At 27.8% G+C, this 20,266-nt stretch overlaps 9 protein-coding genes across 15 annotated transcripts; 4 read left to right on the forward strand and 5 right to left on the reverse strand.

Moving 5' to 3' along the window:
- Nucleotides 1-1,787: 1,787 nt before the first annotated feature.
- Nucleotides 1,788-3,703, forward strand: LOC124429666 (prostaglandin E synthase 3). 3 transcript variants are annotated; one of them, XM_046975237.1, is made up of 3 exons: nt 1,788-1,941; nt 2,749-3,130; nt 3,235-3,703. In XM_046975237.1, the coding sequence occupies exons 1-3, from the start codon at nt 1,925-1,927 to the stop codon at nt 3,352-3,354; spliced, it is 519 nt and encodes a 172-aa protein (XP_046831193.1). In that variant the 5' UTR covers nt 1,788-1,924; the 3' UTR covers nt 3,355-3,703. The 3 variants fall into 3 exon arrangements, with proteins under 3 accessions (XP_046831193.1, XP_046831192.1, XP_046831194.1); XM_046975236.1 differs by lacking the exon at nt 1,788-1,941 and adding an exon at nt 2,000-2,141; XM_046975238.1 differs by lacking the exon at nt 1,788-1,941 and adding an exon at nt 2,250-2,275.
- LOC124429667 (INO80 complex subunit C) lies at nt 3,676-7,043 on the reverse strand. 5 transcript variants are annotated; one of them, XR_006943507.1, is made up of 7 exons: nt 6,969-7,043; nt 6,725-6,891; nt 5,492-5,805; nt 5,191-5,378; nt 4,964-5,128; nt 4,595-4,772; nt 3,977-4,357 (listed from the first exon to the last, which is right to left on the reverse strand). XR_006943507.1 is itself a non-coding variant. In XM_046975239.1 (6 exons), exons 3-6 carry the CDS (start codon nt 5,606-5,608, stop codon nt 4,766-4,768), a joined length of 477 nt encoding a protein of 158 aa, XP_046831195.1. In that variant the 5' UTR covers nt 5,609-5,805; nt 6,725-6,891; nt 6,969-7,043; the 3' UTR covers nt 4,399-4,765. The 5 variants fall into 5 exon arrangements, 4 of the variants coding, with proteins under 4 accessions (XP_046831196.1, XP_046831197.1, XP_046831195.1 ...); XM_046975239.1 differs by lacking the exon at nt 3,977-4,357 and having other exon boundaries at nt 4,399-4,772; XM_046975240.1 differs by lacking the exons at nt 4,964-5,128; nt 5,191-5,378; nt 5,492-5,805 and having other exon boundaries at nt 3,676-4,119; nt 4,290-4,357.
- Nucleotides 5,733-6,352, reverse strand: LOC124429576. Its single transcript, XM_046975027.1, has 2 exons — nt 5,812-6,352; nt 5,733-5,755 (listed from the first exon to the last, which is right to left on the reverse strand). Exons 1-2 carry the CDS (start codon nt 6,188-6,190, stop codon nt 5,733-5,735), a joined length of 402 nt encoding a protein of 133 aa, XP_046830983.1. The 5' UTR covers nt 6,191-6,352.
- Nucleotides 7,011-8,799, forward strand: LOC124429664 (triosephosphate isomerase). The gene is made up of 3 exons (XM_046975234.1): nt 7,011-7,262; nt 7,713-7,966; nt 8,046-8,799. Exons 1-3 carry the CDS (start codon nt 7,154-7,156, stop codon nt 8,424-8,426), a joined length of 744 nt encoding a protein of 247 aa, XP_046831190.1. The 5' UTR covers nt 7,011-7,153; the 3' UTR covers nt 8,427-8,799.
- On the reverse strand, nt 8,748-9,462 carry LOC124429668 (39S ribosomal protein L20, mitochondrial). The gene is made up of 3 exons (XM_046975243.1): nt 9,320-9,462; nt 9,123-9,233; nt 8,748-9,020 (listed from the first exon to the last, which is right to left on the reverse strand). Exons 1-3 carry the CDS (start codon nt 9,404-9,406, stop codon nt 8,772-8,774), a joined length of 447 nt encoding a protein of 148 aa, XP_046831199.1. The 5' UTR covers nt 9,407-9,462; the 3' UTR covers nt 8,748-8,771.
- A 62-nt stretch (nt 9,463-9,524) lies between these two features.
- LOC124429663 (something about silencing protein 10) lies at nt 9,525-11,750 on the forward strand. Its single transcript, XM_046975233.1, has 4 exons — nt 9,525-9,683; nt 10,036-10,625; nt 10,716-11,395; nt 11,489-11,750. The coding sequence occupies exons 1-4, from the start codon at nt 9,667-9,669 to the stop codon at nt 11,576-11,578; spliced, it is 1,377 nt and encodes a 458-aa protein (XP_046831189.1). The 5' UTR covers nt 9,525-9,666; the 3' UTR covers nt 11,579-11,750.
- A 73-nt stretch (nt 11,751-11,823) lies between these two features.
- LOC124429669 (10 kDa heat shock protein, mitochondrial) lies at nt 11,824-13,050 on the reverse strand. The gene is made up of 3 exons (XM_046975244.1): nt 12,894-13,050; nt 12,160-12,336; nt 11,824-12,084 (listed from the first exon to the last, which is right to left on the reverse strand). The coding sequence occupies exons 1-3, from the start codon at nt 12,894-12,896 to the stop codon at nt 11,941-11,943; spliced, it is 324 nt and encodes a 107-aa protein (XP_046831200.1). The 5' UTR covers nt 12,897-13,050; the 3' UTR covers nt 11,824-11,940.
- A 665-nt stretch (nt 13,051-13,715) lies between these two features.
- Nucleotides 13,716-16,713, forward strand: LOC124429333 (heat shock protein 60A-like). Its single transcript, XM_046974472.1, has 5 exons — nt 13,716-13,987; nt 14,532-14,949; nt 15,039-15,625; nt 15,716-16,019; nt 16,106-16,713. Exons 2-5 carry the CDS (start codon nt 14,532-14,534, stop codon nt 16,507-16,509), a joined length of 1,713 nt encoding a protein of 570 aa, XP_046830428.1. The 5' UTR covers nt 13,716-13,987; the 3' UTR covers nt 16,510-16,713.
- Nucleotides 16,714-17,254: 541 nt separating this feature from the next.
- LOC124429334 (DEAD-box helicase Dbp80) lies at nt 17,255-20,215 on the reverse strand. Its single transcript, XM_046974473.1, has 8 exons — nt 19,968-20,215; nt 19,523-19,746; nt 19,316-19,408; nt 19,020-19,237; nt 18,717-18,894; nt 18,393-18,630; nt 18,151-18,313; nt 17,255-18,071 (listed from the first exon to the last, which is right to left on the reverse strand). Exons 1-8 carry the CDS (start codon nt 20,028-20,030, stop codon nt 17,818-17,820), a joined length of 1,431 nt encoding a protein of 476 aa, XP_046830429.1. The 5' UTR covers nt 20,031-20,215; the 3' UTR covers nt 17,255-17,817.
- Between the last annotated feature and the right edge of the window lie 51 nt (nt 20,216-20,266).

Raw genomic sequence — 20,266 nt, forward strand, 5'->3', positions numbered from 1 at the left:
GAACACGTTTTATCACCTGAAACGATGCTACGAAGGAAAGAAACTGCCGGAGCGTCTCCGCGTTGTCCAGTTTGTTAGCGGACTACAGCAAGTCAGAAGGGAAACCCCTCCATTACCGCCCAATGACCTACAATCTAAACCTACCTGCCCCCTCTCCTATCTTTTACACTGTATAAATATGATCCTCTCTTAGCACATCCTCTCTTTTTCTCTCCCACTCCTTTGTCTACCACTCACTCTCTTTCTCTCTCTCTCTCTCTCTCTCTCTCTCTTTTTCTCTCTCTATCTTTTTGTTTCTTTCTTCCTTTATACGATACACCTTTCTTTTTTCTTTATATCATTCTTTTTCAATCGTCATTTTATATTAGAATTCAAGAGAGGATTAGTTTTCATATTTTAGCCAGTTTTCTTTCTCTATATTTTATATTCGAGTAACGTTATCACATTATTTTATAATTTTATTTATTATATTACTATTTTCTACGTTATCACGATATTCTTAAAAATATGACTTAAATATTGCATAAGAGACACTTTTCAGTTTACTTTGGACGAGGTCAGATTTATAAGTTTGAAATGTACTTTGTAAATTGATGTAAAAAGGACTTATATAAATGTCGTATTAACACATTTTATATATCAATTTTCTTTCACTTTTATTTTTAATTTGGTTGATTTGATATTATTATGTTTGAAACTTTGTCATATTTTTATTTTAAGTTTTATTTGCTGAAAAGTTTTTTCATTAAAAGTATTTAAAAGCTTAATATGAAAAGGTCTTACATAAAAACTTCTAATAATATGTAAAAGAACTTAGAAAATATAAAAATGTAAGAGAACTTAAAAACTCTACGTATCCAAAACTAAAAGAATCATAGTATTATTGATATACTTTAATTGTTTTCAAAATTGAGATATTCTCCTTTATGAATAAATTAATAATTGTCTATAAATCTAATCTTTACTCTTAACCTAACTTTATTATCATTTTATTCATTTAATCTATTGAGTAATTTTTTTTGTTTGTAATCTTCTCTGATATACTATATAGATTTTTTTTATAAAAAAAAAATATGCAAAATATGTAAGCAAAGAAAAATACTACTATTTAAAAAACTACTATTAACTTTAACTATTTGATTAAAAATCAAATACTATAAAACACTCATATCATAATCAATTGTTTATAAACATAGTATTTTAACAATTTTTTATGAAATTTTTAACTCAATTCAAAAAATTCTTTCATTGAGAAAATTTTTTATTAGATATATTTACAATAAAGATAATATAAATAAAACTAGATGTCTCATCCTTTATGTTATTATAATTTTACATACTAATTTCTACATATATTAGATATGTATTAAATAAATAGTTTCTATTTTGTTATATCTTTATTATCTAAGTACGTATTTCTATTATTAATCTAATGTATTTTTTTCCAATTAATTATAAAATTTATTGATTCGTCATCAATAAATTTTTGTATTTCTCCCGCCTAAATTCCGGTGTATTTTATCAAGAAACAATGAAAACTTCCAATATTCATGATTTATTTATCATTGTTATTTAATTCTAAACAAATATATATTTTATGTATTATTTTTTTTTCATTCGTTCATTATTTTTTATTAAAAAAAGAGGAAGAAATTTGATCCATTTTAAAAGAGAAACATTTCTTTGTTTTAAAACAAGACGAATATTCAATATGTTTTGAGAATAAGGTTTAAAGTTCGTATACCGGAAAAAAGTATGTAAAATTCGATAAATCGAGATTCGAGATATATTGCATTGGACCAATCACAACGTTTGGTTAAATCGATAGTTCAGGTCTCGAAATATACTCGAATCAGATCAGCGACGCGATACGTTAGTGTGCTGTGTTTGTTTCCTTCACGTACTCTGAAAGCCGTGAGAAAAAATGACTCAGGAAGGCCAGTAAGTATAGCAAAATCCCTCCCATTTCTCTGCACTAATTTTAGAATCATTCATCGTGATCTTTTGAATTGTCGCTAAAACCTTGATATTATGAAATATTAGTGCTCAATAAAATATGATTGCCGCCCCGTGGCTTTCGAAAGGCCGCCATATTGTATTAGGATGGTTTTATTGATTCTCGAAGATTCTGGAAAACAGACGTAATTCATTGCATTTCAGCGCACGTTTTATTCAAAACATTTTTTTTATTTTGTCGAAATAGTAATAGCAATATTACGTAGTATCTAAATTGTATTCCCATCGATCTAACAATCTTGATAACGATGCCTAACATGTAATACATTTTCCGGTGATCAAACGTGATATCTTTTCTGATATAAGCGTTTTCTTTGAATTATTTTCGATTTTTTCTAAATGATATAATAGACATTCTTTGCGGAATAAAACAAACAATTTTTTATATATATCTATATCCTATTTTAGTGATCACTATTTTTGTCCTATCATTTCCTATAAGGTTTTTACTATGCCGTAATGACCAGCGATTTTTCTCGATATAAATTTTATTATCCTAACCTATACGAATGATCACAAAATTCAATTATAAGTTATAGTTTATTAAAAATTGGCTTGATAATATGAATTTTGTTTGGATAGATATTTTTTTGGGGTAGAAAAATATATGTATTAAAATATTTTCTTACGAATTTGTATTTATATCGCGCTTAACCTAACTAATTTTTTACGAGCAGATATAAAATATTCAATGATTTTTTTTTTATTCGCTAAATTTTTAACGTGTTTCAGATTACCTCCTCCACCTGTTATGTGGGCACAAAGGAGTGATATACTCTTCATTACTATATGCTTAGAGGATTGCAAAGATCCTGTTTTAAAAATTGAGCCAGAAATGTTACATTTCAAGGGTATGGGTGGGACAGAAAAAAAAATGCATGAGGTTACAATTAATTTATATAAAGAGATCAATCCTGACAAGATAATGAAGAATTTAGGAGGTAGAACTATAGAATTAGTGCTCTTTAAAAAAGAGGAAGGGCCATATTGGCCAAGATTAACCAAGGAAAAAACAAAGGCTCATTGGTTGAAAAGTGATTTCAACAAATGGAAGGATGAAGACGATAGTGATGAGGAGGGTGACTTTGAAGGTGGCAGCCATGAATTAGAAGAAGTAAATTTGTTTTGAAATTATTAAAATTAATATCATGAAATTCTTTTTTCTGCTTAAATTGACTCATTGCATATATTTATATCGTATTTTATTAACATTCATAGATGATGCGACACATGGGTGGCTTGGGTGGTTCAGGAGATAGTAAGCCTAACTTCGATGATTTGGCAGATGAGGTGGATGAAATGGACAGTGATGATGAAGATATACCTGATTTGGAATGAAGACCTTTTTAATAATGCAGCAAATTAATCCTCTTAAAAGAAATGACCTATGAATAGTGCACCGTCGAGAGATACTTCAGTAGGCCATGTGCTGTTTGTATTTTCAATTACAAATCATTTTTACAAATTTGCTGATGGCCGATGTAGTAGCAAACAACCAAGTTGTGCGGTGTGCTAAACAAATTTGAAAGATAATTGCAGAAGTTGGCATATGAACAGTAATACAGTATCAAAGGATTCTTAATCCCTTTTTAGTCTGTAGTTCATACAATAAGTTAATGGACAAGCTTTTTTAATGAATTGTGTAAAATATCAAGAAGGTAAAATAATGATAACTACTTAAATTGTCTGAAGAATTGTTTATTTCAGTACAGCCCATTAATATATCAAAGCTAAATAGTTATTAAAAATAAATAAAAGGTAAATAATGATTAAAACAGATCGATGGAAAGCATGTTTTCTTTCCTTATAAATTTTGATTAGCCTTTTCCTAAATTTACGCAAAATTTCTATATAAATGTATAAAATTGATTACATTTAAAATATGTACAATATTTTATGTGATTAAAAAGGGACATTGAAACATACAATTTAAAAAAGAATGATATATTCCTTGCAATTTAATTAAAATACTTAACCAACGATACTAGAAGCACCACGTAATGCTAAATATCCGGCAGTAATATCCATTGGCAGACTGCGAACTGTGGCAAATTCTTCAGCAGTTGCATAATATAACTTAGTTTGTGGATCTGTATACCGTGCCTGTGCAAATAAATGTGATTAACATCTGTGTTCTTATCTTAATAATATAATTAACACATTGTACGAAACTGGATTCTTTAAAATATTAATTCTTTAAATAATGCACTTAACTGATAAAATATTTCATAATTGAAAAATCAAAAGTAAAATATTTTTCGTATACTACTTACAGGCAGACCAGATATATCAGAATACTTCTTTGCAGGTTTAAAACTTGGCGGTGCATTGATAGCACTATCTGGAATTTACATTAATGTAGAATTAATAACATTGATAAACTAGCCAGTGGTAAAAATTTATTTCATTTATGATATGGTTTGGATGTTCTGACAAAATTTTGCATTGTTTCTATAAAAATGTTTTGCGCTCGCTAGAGAATATTAATAAAATCGTTTACTCTTAACATTGACTGATCTATTGTTACTACTGTATTTTAATTTAGATTTTAAATGTAAATTAAAATCATAAATCATACAATGTACTACTTCAGTAGGCCATGGTAAACTACGTTCCTGAGCCAAAACCTGTTTAAGAGATCTCCAAGTTCTTTTCTTCCCAGTATTGCTTATTGGCCGAAATTGTTGGTGGAAGGATGGATTTTTGAATACAGGTTGAGTTTTTTTATTATTTTCTACTGCTTCTTCATTCACCATCTAAAAATGAAAATATAAGGTAGAAGCAACTTTTATAATTACTTGTATATTATCTATAATTTCTTCTATGATGACTAGCTTACATTTTATAAGAATTTTTTGTATCATAACATCAAATTTATATATGCATATATGTGTATATGTAAATTATTTATATTATGTATGAGTCACAATATTCTATAAATATATACCTTTTCGATAAAACATCTTCTGGATAGGATAAAATTAATATTTTGTTTATTTCACAACCAAGTATAGCACAAATCATATTAATCATAGTTATATTTTGATGCTTTACCAAAAGTTTTGCCCAATGACTTACAACCAATAAAGCATTATAGTACTCTGTAGAATCACTAAGGACAATTTATATAATTAAAAATCATGAAAAGTAAATTCTATAAGTATATAAAAATACCTTGAAGGTTCAAAATGGTATCTACATCCTTGTGATAAATGTTTTTGTATAATAGCAGACAAATTATTTGTACAAAGTACATAAGCTTTTTCACTTGGTTCAACCAAACACAATATTGCTTGCTTACATAGCAAAATTATTTGTTGATATTTTTTATCGGTATTTTCAAAATTTGAACAATCAATCTTCTGCATATACGATTATAATAATGCACAAATAAACAAAATTATTATATATAAATGTCATGTTTTAAAGTAAGTATATATATCATATATCTTTATAAATTCATACTACTAGTTACCTCAGTTGCTATATATAATGATATATGTATATATTTTTTGATAAAATCTTCATCTTTCGTATAAAGTTCTAATAATTTCTTATTTAATTCATTTTCATACTCCACATACTCTATCATATTATTTGTTAAATTACAGGTAATACCATTATATTTATTTTTATTATTTTGTTGTAGACAGTTCTTTAAAGAATTATTATATTGTTTGGAAGTTATATTTTTTAATGTGTGTTTACTGAATTTACTATCTAAGGTTCCTTGATACTTCTTAATGCGAGAATTCTTCTTATAAGAATTTGATAATTTATATTTACTATCTGTAACATTATTTTGTATTTTTATTTTATTAATTTTTTGAATAATTTTTGTATTAATATTTTTCAAATGAGGTGCAAGAACTGGAATGTTTCTTGAATAAACAGATTTGTCGAAAATATTTGTGTGCTTTTCCATAAAATGTTCTATGTCATAAGGATTTGAAAAATCAAGATTACTTTGATATACATCTTTCATTTTCTCACAAATATCTAGTTTCTCATTTTGTATCTTATATGTCTTATCCATGTAGGTTAAGAAGTGTCTTTTTTCTGACTTCCCATAACCCAAGCTTTGCATAAGCGAATGTATTAATTTATCCAAGTTAAAAGCCGACATATAAAGCATACTTATTCCGAAATGATAATGGTTTGTTGCATTGATCATGTATAATATTGCATTTAAATATGTTACTTATTTGTATACATAACAAAAGAGGTCAAATATATCTAATAACAGAAGTATGATAGCGGTTTTTTTTTTTTTTTTTAACAAACCAATGGAAACATTTTATCTACATAAAAATTTCACACACCGGATATATATATATATACTTTAAATATTAATTAAGTATGAATAAATACAAATGTATAAAGAATATTAATAAAATATGAAGCATTCTGCAGTTGTATTTTCTAAAATAGAATTTCTCAAAATGTGCACGTACGTAAATTATCGTAATATATAAATATAATAAATTAACGTGATCGATTATGGAAATATTATAATTTAAGAAATTTTTTATACATATAAATACGTCAATATATGAACTCATACGAAAACATATATATATATATATACATATAAATTTATCGTTAAAGGTTAAAAATTTATCCGTAGAGGTTAAAAATCTGATATTTTTAATATCAAATTTTTTATGTATCTATTATAACAGTACACAAAAAAAAAAGATGTATTTACCTTCTTTAATGATTAGTCTTTTTCTATATTTCCAAGATTATTATTAATTATTACTTTTACAAAATAATAATCACACATTAAGAAGTTATAAACATTTATCAAATGCATCCGCGCGTTTGAAATGCACAAATCAAATGCATCTGTTATTACGTCATCATGAGATTTACCTATAACAAATCAGTAATACGTGCTATATAGTTCAACGAGTTTGTCCAATGGTGACGTCAGGTAACCTTGTACCTACACGTATGCGCAAAGTAGTCCTACCGGGCTATACTGAAATCCGATAGCAGATCGAGCCTAACGTGACAAGAATCACCTTCTCACTTTTGTGAAGGTCATAAGGACGAACGGTCAAAAAAATTTGTTATTGTATCAATATCAATTTCATTAAATACTATCATTAGCTGTAACACAATCAAACCAAACATGGGACGAAAATTTTTTGTCGGTGGAAATTGGAAAATGAATGGGAACAAAAAAGAAATTGACGATATCGTTGCATTTCTTAAAGCTGGTCCATTGGACCCTAACGTTGGTATGTGCCTATTAAAATATAAAATCTATCGCATATATATACAGTATTAATCATGTAACATGATCATCTCTGCTTATTCTTATATTGTATAAACTTAAAATTAAAAGGGTATAAAAGTTATACTACAATTTGATTGTAACTTCTTGTAAAGTTATCTGAAAAATAGAAAGATTTTGAAGTTTACTAATAACAAAAACATTCAAAATCAATTTCTAATTCATCACTTTATATGATTCAATCTATATATGCTATATTATATGTTACCATTAATCAATACATTATCATTCTGTTTATTTTTTGTATCTTTAAATTACATTGCCTGTTTATTCATACAAATTAATGTTAAATTATTAACTCAGTGAAAAAGGACTTTTATTATTTGTTTTATATATTACTTATGTAATATAGGACTTTAGTTATTTATATATAGTAATATACGAATTATTTCAGATGTTGTTGTTGGTGTACCATCCATTTATCTTACATATGTAAAAAGCATTTTGCCTAGTAATGTTGATATTAGCGGTCAGAATGCATATAAAGTAGCTAAGGGAGCTTTCACAGGTGAAATTAGTCCAGCTATGCTTCTTGACAATTCCATCCCATGGGTAATTCTTGGACATTCTGAACGTAGAAATGTTTTTGGAGAAACAGATGAATTGATTGCAGAAAAAGTTGCTCATTCATTGGAAGCTGGATTGAAAGTAAATGATTCTTTTATTAATGATATTATATTTTAATGTCTATGATATAACACTTTAAGGAAATATTATTATTTTGAAGGTAATAGCCTGTATTGGAGAAAAATTAGAAGAACGTGAAGACGGGAAAACAGAAGAAGTAGTTTTTCGTCAAACAAAAGCTATTGCAGATAAAATTAAATCATGGGACAATGTAGTTCTTGCATATGAACCTGTTTGGGCAATTGGAACAGGTAAAACTGCTACACCTGAACAAGCACAAGAAGTCCATGAGAAATTACGAAGCTGGTTTACTAAGAATGTAAATGCAAATGTTGCTGAAACACTTAGAATTATTTATGGTGGATCCGTAACAGCAGGAAATGCTAAAGATTTAGCAAAAGAAAAGGACATCGATGGATTTTTAGTTGGAGGTGCTTCTTTGAAACCAGATTTTGTACAAATTGTAAATGCTAAACAGTGAATTCAATGGATAACATATTTTAATATTTTAATGTTTGCTCTTGTCCCAATTATATATTTAAAGGATATATTTTTAAAACATGCATATTATCAAAGCATATATTTTCTTATACTTCATTACAATTTTAATTTCCAAATTTTAATTACTAAACATTATCTACAAAGCTTAAATCATAGTAATAAATATTTTTTGAAACAGCCATAAAATAAGATTTAAATATATATTTCATATAACATACATACATACATACATACATACATATATATTACATTGTTGTAAGTTGTTTAATGAAGATATAATAAAAATAACAAAGACATTGTATAAATGTTATACATCATATCTACTTTATTCAATTAAACCATTTGTTATAATAGTGGTTGATTCTTTTTTTATTTTTTGCTTATTAAATCCATCTTGTTGCGCTCTTGCATTTGCGATAGCTACAAGTGATTTAAATGTTCTTGGTTCCCAACAAGCCAAATCAGCTAAACTTTTATAATTTAATAAAATATTACATCTGTTTAAGCCTTCACTAAATGTTTTTAGATCCATATCATGTTCTAGTGTAGCTGCTGCACTTCTTGTGATCCAAAGCTGTAATTGTAAGTTCAAAAATATGATAATACATTTTTTCATATTTCACTAAATAATGAAATTATCATTACATACTAGTAATGTATATTTTGTTAACATTACCTCGCGCATATCATCCTTTTTTAATTTTCGTCCTTTGGTAGTATAGAGTAAAGATCTATGAACATTTCTAATACAGATAGAGTAACAATTTCTTCTTCTACCTATAAAATGCTATAAGATACAATTATTATTATTAAGATACAATTATAATAAATAATTCATAGGAGTTATTATGTATATACTATATTATTACTTACAGAAGCAATTTGAAATATTTTACGTTTTCGCCAGAATTCATCTGGTCCTCGGGATCGAACTAATAAATTTAACGACAGAAATACCATGATTTCTCACAGAAATTATTAATTTTTTATTATGTACAATTATTATATAGGTTAGTTTGCTTCAAAATGGAACAGCACTGATCGCCGCCTATCGAATACCAAATATCGATACTAATTTTATTTCGATATAACCTCATAAATATAACTCTAAGTAATTTTGTAATCAGTGACGTGCATGATGAAAAGTATATATGTTCGTTTGATATCAACACGTTTATATTTTGTCTTGTAAAGTAAATATATATATACCTTCACATAAAATGGTTGGGAAAAAAAAGTAAGAATTAATGACAAGTCTATAATGTATTATATTTTAAATATATAGAATGATAGGATTGCATCTTTTTTTTCACATTTTGCAAACACTTTTCATAAAAATGAAAAAAATTAAGTAATTTATTCAATATAATAGTGATTATATTATTATGTTATATTATACTATATTAATAAGTAATTATTATTTTTTCTCATTTCTGTACTTTAAAATAGTAATAACATATCAAATAAATATTATTATTGTAATAATATTCTCTATTTTTATGTAAAGTTATTGTAAAAAAAGAATAGATGCAACTTACTTTAATTTTATATATAACTTCATTTTACTATAAACTTTCCTTATAATTTAGAGTAAAAAATGGATTCAAAGTTGAAGATATCGAAGATGTAAACATGGATGAAATCTCAGATTCTGAAGATCAGTATTCAGAAGAAGATCAAGATTTGCTTAGAAAGGTAAGAATAAAAGAAGCACCAGAAAATTTTGATAGCGATGATGAGGTATACGGATTGCAAGATGATGAAGAAAACGAAAATGATGAAATGGATAATGAACAAGCCGATTCTATGGAATCTGATATCGAGGGATTGGAAGATGATTTCAACATACCTGATGAGAGAGCATGGGGCAAAAAGAAAAGAACATACTACTCTACAGATTATGTAGATCCTGATTATGCTTCTGCTAGTCAAAAAGATTTAGTTAATGCGGAAATAGAAGAACAAGAAGCTAGAAGCATTCAAAAGAGATTAGCTGAACAATTGGATGATGCTGATTTTGGTTTAGATTTTATACAAGTAAAAGATGATGATGATAAAGCTCACCATGATAAAGAGGAGACTGTAAAAACAGATCTTACCAAACTTAGTAAAAGACAGAGACAGATATTAGTTCAAAAGGAAAGTCCAGAATTTCTGGCTCTTGTTAATGATTTTAAAGGTAAATCCTACATATTATTTTTTGTTGCTATATTATTCTATATTTTCCAATATTTTCCAATATATTACCACACATTATAATTTTTTACAGAATGCATGAATGAAGCGAAAAATATACTTGCACCTTTCTTGGAACTTGTTAAACAAGGCATATGTCCTGATTGTCCTGCAGTTGCTTTTGTTAAAACAAAATATCAAATAGTATTAAATTATTGCGTTAATATTTCTTTTTATTTAATGCTAAAAGCCAAAAGATTACCTGTCAGTTCGCACCCTGTTATAAAACGTTTGGCTCAATATCGTCAACTTCTTAGCCAATTACAAGCAGGAGAAGGAAATTTATTAGAAAAAATTCAAGAGATATTAAAAATTGAAAAAAATGGTGGATCTCTTTATAATGTATCGGAAGAATCTGTGACTTGCTTTAATAAAAAGAAAACAGTTGTTACTGTAGTAGAAGACACGAAAAAACGACAACGACAAATTAATGAAACAAGCGAAGATAAAGAATCTGACAATATTACAGATGATGAATTATATGAAGAAAATAATTTATCTGAAAAGGATGATGAAGAAAAATTGAATGTTGAAACAGATAATCAAGAAAACAAGATATCAGAACAAATGGAAGATATAGAAGAAAAAAGAGCAATTACATATCAAATAGCAAAGAATAAAGGTCTTACACCACATCGTAAGAAAGAGCAACGAAATCCAAGAGTTAAACATAGAAATAAATATCGTAAAGCAAAAATACGTAGGAAAGGAGCAGTGCGTATTAAAATATCTAATTTACTAATTTATATATGTATATATATATATATGTGTAAAGTTATTGAGTGTACACATATTTTCTTCTTTCAGGTTAGAGAAGTCAGGAAAGAATTAACTCGTTACAGTGGAGAAATATCAGGAATTAAAGCAAGCGTGAAAAAGAGTATTAAATTGAAATAGTAAATACATAATAAGTACATGCTTTAATTAATAATATAACTGAATTAATGAAATCTATTATTGTATATAACGTTACAATATAATTCTATTATATTCATTATCAGACTTATTACATTGAATTAGGATAATGTTCATGTGACTTTATGAGAAACAAATAAACAGTTTAATTTTATTTGTTATATGTACGAAAAAATGAGACTTATCTTAACAATTGTTTTACAAAGAAAATGTAAATATTAACAATCTTTTCTTTCACACATCACTTATATTTATTTTACATATATTCTTGAAGATTTTTCAAATGATGTTTATTGAGAACTTACAAAAATGTGTTGTGTTATACTCTATACTTTAGTAGAGATTCAAACTTCTAATTTCGCTAAAATATCGGATTCACGGAATAAATGATACTCCTTGTTGTCTTCAAGTTCAACTTTTGTACCACCATATTCGGGCAGCAACACGGTATCACCAACCTTAATACTTAAAGGCACGTGTTCACCTTTCTAAAACAGATTAAAATTTCATTAATTTTTTTTTCTTAAAATTTATATAAATATATAGAGTATTATAATTCATACATTATTTCGAGAGCCAGGTCCTATAGCCACAACAGTTCCTTGTAATACTTTAGCCTGCGCTTTTTCAGGAAGAACGATTCCTCCTTTCGTTTTTGTTACGACTTCTGCTCTTTTTATCAAAACTCTATCAAACAAGGGAATGAGCCTCTTAACGGCATTAGCAGCAACACTGGCGGCCTGAAAATAAAAAATTATTCCTTTGAAATAAGTTTTCATTACTACACGAATGAACTATCATTATATTAACATTATAAATAATTAATACTTTTAATTGTTGCATAATTGAGTAATTTTAAGTTTTCCCTTTTCACAAAATAGAAAAAAGAAAATCTTCTCAATAAGAATTACCACTTCAAATGCAGTTGTAATCAACTTTCTAAGCTGTAAACGACTTTCCAATGCAAAACTTGTATATTTCACATATTATAATTCTAGCAAACAAAATTATAAACAAATGCTATCGAATCGAAATGCGTGAGATTCGCGTTGCAATCGTTTATGAATGTTGTTAGTAAAAAAACAACGAACAGTAACTGTCTTTTATACGTATAAGAATTATTAATAAATAAGTTTAAAGGTTAACTGATATAAAATAAGTCACACCCGAATGATCGTGTTAAAAAGTGATTCTTCGTTTTAATAATAACGATGGACAGTGTAAAAATGAGATAATATCCATAATTTTCTTTAATTAAACAATTAAAATTAAATATTTAAATATATTAAGTTCTTACCATGTTACTTTGATTATTTCTTGCTTTTAGTCTGATATCTCTTACCGGCAAGCACACTTGCACACGTTGTGTAACCTCCTCGTGCAAAAGACCAGAGTTTACCCTTCCCGTTTTTCTCGAAAGTTCGTATATTTCGTCAGCACTCTAACCGAGCGCCACGTTCATTGATTTACTCGAAGCTTCCAACGAAGATAACGTTCTTGTTACATAATCATATGCAATACTCTCATGTTGAAAATAAATGTAGATAATATTTCTTTAATAACAGTTATTATCATCATCATTAATTTTTTTAGAGCATGTAAACATAAAATTAAGGCATAATGTTTATTCTGTTTTTTTTTACACATTTTAATGCAAATTTTTTCGTCAAATTTCTGGATCTATCGTAAATAAATAAGATTCTTGATCAATAGTTTTATTAACAAAATTATACATTTTGTTATTTATAGATTAATTTTGTATTAGAATGAAAAAACTTCAATTGGAATAGAAAGTAATCCTATATCAATATATGACATGTTTATGGCGTCCATTTTGTTCTTATAATCAAATTATCGTACATATATATAGATTTTGTTGTAAAATAAATTATTAAAATTATAATTTTAAAATACGTAATATAATTATAATATATTATTATATATAATTATATATTTCCAAATTTATTTCTAATATATGCTGGAAAAGATGATTGGTTAAGATAGACATATTGCGTCATCGAAATCTACGTACATTCTAGAAACATGAATTTCAACATCGATCGATAAATTAATGCTGAATTTCAATGAAATTCGAAATAATTTTGTTAGGAATAATATTTAAATAAAAGATCGGTCGATTTATTCGTTTATTTATAGCATTATTTTATAAAAAAGAATAAGAACTTTCTTAATTTTTCAATCGTGTAGAAAAGGTTAGGTTACGAATAGAAAAGGAAAGTACGGGAGATGCCCATGTGATAGCGCCAAGCTCATATCTTCTCATTCCATTCTCAAGACAACGTGCGGTCACGCCGTGTCGATTTTCAACTACTTCTTATAAAGCTTCATCGTCATTTCTACTTAAAAGTGTCCTTCGTTGCGATATAAAAGGTAAAGAAGATAATTTAAATTGATTTAATCCTTCGTTTTTTGATCGACAACGTTGAAAAATCTAATAAATTTATTTAAGCCGGCCGGAATCGCTCAGCTCGTATTGAACGTATCTATTTTCTGCAAATAAGAATTTTATTAGAATACAACAAAATTTCTTTTAGTTTTAATAATTTTTATTTTTTCTTGCATATGTAGATAAATTCATTACTCCGATATTATTTTTTTTTTATATTTCTTTAAAGAAAAGATCAGCGCACGCGGTATTTACATAACCGCAATCGTGGTTGAATACGAACGAATTTAACGATCAAATATTCCATGGAGATTTTTATTTGAATGATTTTGTAATTTATTAGCGATCGTAGTATTCATGTTTGTTAAGGAAAATTTTATTATCTTGCTATTCAATTTCACTTTTAAATGATAACGTTGTCTTTCGAGCCCTTTTGTACTTTCACACTTAAATATTTTTACGATTTACATCTTTTGATATATTTTTGATATATTTTTTATTTTATTTTATTTTATTTTTTGTTTTTAGATGTATAGATTACCAAGCATGATGCGCTCTGTAGCTCTGCGCCAAATGCAGCTACAGACACGAACTTACGCTAAGGATGTTAGATTTGGAGCAGAAGTACGAGCATTGATGTTACAAGGTGTAGATATTTTAGCAGATGCAGTAGCTGTAACGATGGGCCCTAAAGGACGTAATGTTATTCTGGAACAAAGTTGGGGTAGCCCTAAAATTACAAAAGACGGTGTGACGGTAGCCAAAGGAGTTGAATTAAAAGACAAGTTTCAGAATATTGGAGCAAAATTAGTACAAGATGTGGCCAATAACACCAATGAAGAAGCTGGAGATGGAACTACAACGGCTACTGTATTAGCTAGAGCCATAGCTAAAGAAGGTTTTGAAAAGATTAGTAAAGGTGCTAATCCTGTTGAAATCAGAAGAGGTACAATAATTATTGCAATCTTGATATTAATAGTACTGTTATATAACTAGACATTTTATATTCTAAAAATAATCTATTCATCATTTTAGGAGTAATGTTAGCTGTAGACAAAATTAAAGACGAATTAAAGCTTTTAAGTAAACCTGTAACAACATCTGAAGAAATTGCTCAAGTAGCCACTATATCTGCGAATGGAGATAAGACTATTGGAAATTTAATTTCTGATGCTATGAGAAAAGTTGGAAATGAAGGTGTTATTACAGTTAAAGATGGAAAAACCCTTCATGATGAACTTGAAGTAATAGAAGGAATGAAATTTGATAGAGGATATATTTCCCCATACTTCATAAATTCTAGTAAAGGTGCCAAAGTAGAATTTCAAGATGCATTATTACTCTTTAGTGAAAAAAAAATATCATCTGTACAAAGTATTATACCTGCTTTGGAGTTAGCAAATACACAGCGCAAGCCACTCGTTATAATCGCAGAAGATATTGATGGGGAAGCATTGTCAACTTTAGTTGTCAACAGATTAAAAATTGGATTGCAAGTAGCTGCAGTCAAAGCACCTGGTTTTGGCGAAAACAGAAAAGCAACTCTGCAAGATATGGCTATTTCTACAGGTGGTATAGTTTTTGGAGATGATGCAAATCTTGTTAAATTAGAAGATGTACAGGTAAATATAATTATAAGATTTACTTGTAATCCATACTAATATAGTTTGATTATTTTTTATTAATAAATAAAAAATTTTATATTCTTCCAGTTAAGTGACTTAGGGCAAGTTGGAGAAGTTGTTATTACGAAGGATGATACACTCTTCTTAAATGGTAAAGGAAAGAAGAGTGATATTGAGAGAAGAGCGGAACAAATTAGAGATCAAATTAGTGATACCACATCTGACTATGAGAAAGAAAAATTGCAAGAACGACTTGCAAAAATATCATCAGGTGTAGCAGTTTTAAGAGTTGGTGGAAGCAGTGAAGTAGAAGTTAACGAAAAAAAAGATCGCGTTACTGATGCGTTGAATGCTACTAGAGCTGCTGTTGAGGAAGGTATTGTTCCTGGAGGTAAGTTCATCTTATTATTTAAGTATATAAGTAAATTTTTATGATTAGAAATATTATTTTCTAATATATATTTTATTCACTTTTAGGTGGAACTGCTTTGTTAAGATGTGCTCCATCATTACAAAAATTAAAAGCATCCAATCCTGATCAAGCTGTAGGTATCAAGATTGTAGCAAATGCTTTGAGAATGCCATGCTTGCAAATTGCTCTAAATGCAGGTGTTGATGCAAGTCTTGTCGTTGCAAAAGTCAGTGAAGGAAAACTTGGTTATGACGCATTAAATGACGAATATGTTGATATGATAGAAAAAGGTATTATTGATCCTACGAAAGTAGTACGCACAGCACTTACAGATGCAGCAGGAGTTGCATCATTGCTTACAACTGCAGAGGCAGTTGTAACTGAATTGCCTAAAGAAGAACCACAGACTCCAATGGGTGGTATGGGTGGTATGGGTGGAATGGGTGGTATGGGTGGAATGGGCATGTAATAAAAAGACTGAATATCCTACACAATTACAATTGAAATCTGTAGAATCAGTTCAAATATCAAGTTATTGTTTGAACAGTTAAAATAAGGAAGAGGTAAAGATCGATCAATATATGGCCGAAGAGTCATAACAGTACGTTCCATTGTTTTTTTACGCATTTGTAAAACGTTACGTCAAATACATACACATATTTCTGAAAAATTACCAAAGTTCTCTTTTTATCAGATAATTTAAATATAATGCAAATAGCATGTAATATTGCAGATAATATAATTTATGTACAAAAATATATTACATTTTATGTATCCAGTGTTAATGCTCAAACGATTTGAGTAAAAAAATATTTGAAATATTTTATGTGTCTATATTACTTTTATATTCTATTTAGCTATTTTGGTTATATTATCCAAGTGAAAAGCATAAATCTTTAAGATCTACTTAAAATAAAAATTGTACAGAATTTCAGTATATATATAATGAATAACATTGAATAGGCACATGGATAATCCGAAATTTTAATCGTCATTTTGTGCATAAAATTTATATTTTCATAAATAAGAATGTAAATTTATGTAATCATTTACATCTTCAAATAGTAATAATCTCAGTTTTTTGGTTTTCATTTTTTACTTTTATCAATAGCATAGTTTATTTTCATTTTTTTAGTTTCAATAAATGGAAAATTATTTTACATATTTTTCTTCAATAAATCCTGTTTATACACAATAAAAAATTTCCGTACATGTAATATTTAGGGAGTAAGTTTATTTTATTAATTGTATATGCCATGATCTGTAATGTCGTTATATAAGTATGAAGAAACTTATGAATACGTTCTCTTATGTGGTTTTCATTATTTAATGACATATTTATTATCTTGTATTTTTTTTTTCCTTAGATAAGCTTTGTTTTTACATGAGTATGGGAAAGTAAATATTTGTTGTCTTATATACAAAATCAGGAAAATAACAATTAAAATCATATTAACCTATTATGGATAAGAACATTTCATACAACATATAAAAATATTTTTTTCCTTTCTATAGAGAGTACATCGTCGTGATTATATTCTTGAATTTAATTTATTTATATTTCTTATCCAATCGCCATATCATTAACTGATATAAGCCAATAAATATACATAAAGACAAATACGTATAAGACTTGTCTAGTAGAAATATGTGCTATTGGAAAAGAAATATATGGCATTGCAGATGGTTCAAATATGAGTTCATTTTTAGAATACTTTATAGTGATCTAGAAATATCTGATACAGAATCGTTCTAGGCACTCCATGTGTAAAATGATTTAAGCACCGATTTTTTCAATTTCATCAGCATCCTCTGCATCGAGGTATTGTATCTTCTTTCCAAAATGTTTTTCTATATCCTTACATAACTGCATTGCATGTGACGAATCTATTAAATTAATAGCAATTCCAGACTTGCCAAAACGTCCTGTCCTACCGATTCTATGTAAATATGTTTCACAATCTGCTTGACGATTTTGATCCATTGGTAGATCAAAATTCACTACTATAGTTACTTGCTCCACGTCGATACCTACAAATTTATAAATATAAACTTCTTTCTCTTATCTTTTAACAGTATCTTCGTATTAGAGAAAATTATGATTACATACCTCTTGCTAATACGTTCGTTGTAATGAGAACTTTTTCCAGACCAGCCCTAAATCTATCCAATACAGAAATTCTTTGTTCTACTGTTAATTCACCAGTTAAAACAGCTACTGCATGACCATCTTTTGTCATTTTTTCTGCTAACCAACTAGCCGTTTTCTTGGTCTAAAACAAAAACCATAATTTAATATACAAACGAATTATTATAGTTCTGTTAATAACAATACAAAAAACGGTATCATACATGGCAGAAAATAATGGCTTGACCAATTGTTATTACACCATAAATATTGGTAATAGCTGCATATTTTTCATCTATGTCTTTGCATTTGACATAATATTGTTTAATGTTATCTAAACTTTCTTCTTCTTTCATCAATCGTATTATGAGAGGATTGCTAACTATAATTTCAGCAAATGCCATCACTGCACTCTCATATGTTGCTGAGAAAAACATCATTTGACATGTGCGTGGAAGTAATCTACAAATAAATATATAATATGTAAATTAAATATATCATTTTTTATTTTAGAAATGTGCTGATGTATAATATATTAAATATGTTACTTGTGAATGCGAATACATTGGTCTTGATGGCCTTGTGTTGCTATCATTACATCAGCTTCGTCAAGAACAAAAACTGAAATTTTGTTTAAATTAAAGAACTTAAATTTGACTGCCCAATCTAAAACTTTTCCTGGTGTTCCTATAATGATATGATCCGTGATTTTTGTGCCACGAAGAACTGAAATTAAAAAATTCTAATGAGTAAAAAGTTTATAATATATATAAAATTATAACATATATTGCTTATAAGTTATTATATGTATATATATATATATATATACTGGTTTAAATTAAAGATATTACTTTCTTCTCCTCTAACAGCATACTTCAATTTAATTTCAGGACAGAAACGTGACATTTTAGCAGCAACTTCTCCAGTTTGTATTGCTAATTCATATGTAGGTGATAAACAAAGCACTTGCGGATAATCCTTAGTTGTATCTACTCTACTTAACATGGCTAATACAAATGCTGCAGTTTTGCCGGTTCCAGATTGCGATTGTGCTATCATATTATGTGGCCTAAAAATTTTTATTATTTCTTATAATAATTAATCTATTATATATCTAATGTTAGTTAGTTTATCATATTTTACTTACGGATCGGCAAGCAAAGTTGGTAGTGCTGTTTCTTGAATCTTTGATGGTGCATTAAAACCCATTGCATAAACTCCTTTTAATAATGCAGGTTTGCTAATATATAATACATAAATTGTTATATAAGTAATAATATTTTATAAATATTTTACATTGAGTTACGATTAGGATTTTACATGTACATATAAGATATATTATCAGAAAACTTACAGATGAAGTGCTTCGAAAGATTTAACGCTATATAAAGGAGATGATGGGTCCTTTCTTTGTACTTCTATGTCTTTTGTTGTTTCAACCAATCCTTTCCTTATAATTTTTTGCAATAAAGATTTCTCTGCCGGTGAAATCTGTTCCTCTGTACCATCATCACTCTTTGTATCCTCACTTGCATTTCCTGGTGTTTCTTTTGACTTTTCTAGATTTAAATTTGTTACCTATGTAAAGAAGTAGAAAAAGAAATTAAATATGCAGATAAATGTATTTTATAAATATATTGTTATGAATATATATATATATATATATATGTAAAAGAATTTCAAAACTTTTACATTCGCTATTGCTTTCCTCAAATTGATTATACTTGAACAATTTTTAAATCAAATAAACAAAAAGAGCATGGTTATACCGGTATTTGAATACACGAGGATGACATTACCTTAGAAGCCAACTTATCTTGTTCTTCGGCAAATTTCCCCCAATCCACTTTGGCAGAAGCCATTTTTACATCGACACTTTGTTAATATTGAAAGATAAATTAAATTTTATAAAAATAAATAGCAAGATGATTACTATCGTGCACTAACGTTATAAACGGCATAAGCTACCAAAAATTGAGTTTGATTAAATCGTTCCAACGAATATTTCAGTCGATACATATGTATGTCCGTACATACGATTTGTCTACTATTACCAACTACTACTACCAACTGTACTTTTTACAGGTCGTATTGAATA

Source organism: Vespa crabro, chromosome 15, assembly GCF_910589235.1.
Source record: "Vespa crabro chromosome 15, iyVesCrab1.2, whole genome shotgun sequence".
In the NCBI taxonomy this organism is placed as follows: Eukaryota; Metazoa; Arthropoda; class Insecta; order Hymenoptera; family Vespidae; genus Vespa; species Vespa crabro.

Coding starts and splice junctions, on each gene's coding strand:
- LOC124429663 (XM_046975233.1), top strand. Junction 10,626..10,715: donor TCTTGTTAATGATTTTAAAG/GTAAATCCTACA, acceptor AATTTTTTACAG/AATGCATGAATGAAGCGAAA. Junction 11,396..11,488: donor AAATACGTAGGAAAGGAGCA/GTGCGTATTAAA, acceptor TTCTTCTTTCAG/GTTAGAGAAGTCAGGAAAGA.
- LOC124429664 (XM_046975234.1), top strand. CDS start 7,154: ATGGGACGAAAATTTTTTGTCGGTGGAAATTGGAAAATGAATGGGAAC. Junction 7,263..7,712: donor TCCATTGGACCCTAACGTTG/GTATGTGCCTAT, acceptor GAATTATTTCAG/ATGTTGTTGTTGGTGTACCA. Junction 7,967..8,045: donor CATTGGAAGCTGGATTGAAA/GTAAATGATTCT, acceptor ATTATTTTGAAG/GTAATAGCCTGTATTGGAGA.
- LOC124429334 (XM_046974473.1), bottom strand. CDS start 20,030: ATGGCTTCTGCCAAAGTGGATTGGGGGAAATTTGCCGAAGAACAAGAT. Junction 18,895..19,019: donor TGCTGTTAGAGGAGAAGAAA/GTAATATCTTTA, acceptor TTTTAATTTCAG/TTCTTCGTGGCACAAAAATC. Junction 18,631..18,716: donor CAATGTATTCGCATTCACAA/GTAACATATTTA, acceptor ATTTATTTGTAG/ATTACTTCCACGCACATGTC.
- LOC124429668 (XM_046975243.1), bottom strand. CDS start 9,406: ATGGTATTTCTGTCGTTAAATTTATTAGTTCGATCCCGAGGACCAGAT. Junction 9,234..9,319: donor AAATATTTCAAATTGCTTCT/GTAAGTAATAAT, acceptor TGTATCTTATAG/CATTTTATAGGTAGAAGAAG. Junction 9,021..9,122: donor AAAAGGATGATATGCGCGAG/GTAATGTTAACA, acceptor TTACAATTACAG/CTTTGGATCACAAGAAGTGC.
- LOC124429576 (XM_046975027.1), bottom strand. CDS start 6,190: ATGATCAATGCAACAAACCATTATCATTTCGGAATAAGTATGCTTTAT. Junction 5,756..5,811: donor AATAAAAATACAAAATAATG/TTACAGATAGTA, acceptor TCTCGCATTAAG/AAGTATCAAGGAACCTTAGA.
- LOC124429666 (XM_046975236.1), top strand. CDS start 2,104: ATGGTTTTATTGATTCTCGAAGATTCTGGAAAACAGAC. Junction 2,142..2,748: donor GAAGATTCTGGAAAACAGAC/GTAATTCATTGC, acceptor AACGTGTTTCAG/ATTACCTCCTCCACCTGTTA. Junction 3,131..3,234: donor GCAGCCATGAATTAGAAGAA/GTAAATTTGTTT, acceptor TAACATTCATAG/ATGATGCGACACATGGGTGG.
- LOC124429667 (XM_046975239.1), bottom strand. CDS start 5,608: ATGATAGAGTATGTGGAGTATGAAAATGAATTAAATAAGAAATTATTA. Junction 5,379..5,491: donor CATTATATATAGCAACTGAG/GTAACTAGTAGT, acceptor TCGTATATGCAG/AAGATTGATTGTTCAAATTT. Junction 5,129..5,190: donor TACCATTTTGAACCTTCAAG/GTATTTTTATAT, acceptor AATTGTCCTTAG/TGATTCTACAGAGTACTATA.
- LOC124429333 (XM_046974472.1), top strand. CDS start 14,532: ATGTATAGATTACCAAGCATGATGCGCTCTGTAGCTCTGCGCCAAATG. Junction 14,950..15,038: donor TCCTGTTGAAATCAGAAGAG/GTACAATAATTA, acceptor TCATCATTTTAG/GAGTAATGTTAGCTGTAGAC. Junction 15,626..15,715: donor TTAAATTAGAAGATGTACAG/GTAAATATAATT, acceptor ATATTCTTCCAG/TTAAGTGACTTAGGGCAAGT.
- LOC124429669 (XM_046975244.1), bottom strand. Junction 12,085..12,159: donor GACCTGGCTCTCGAAATAAT/GTATGAATTATA, acceptor AATCTGTTTTAG/AAAGGTGAACACGTGCCTTT.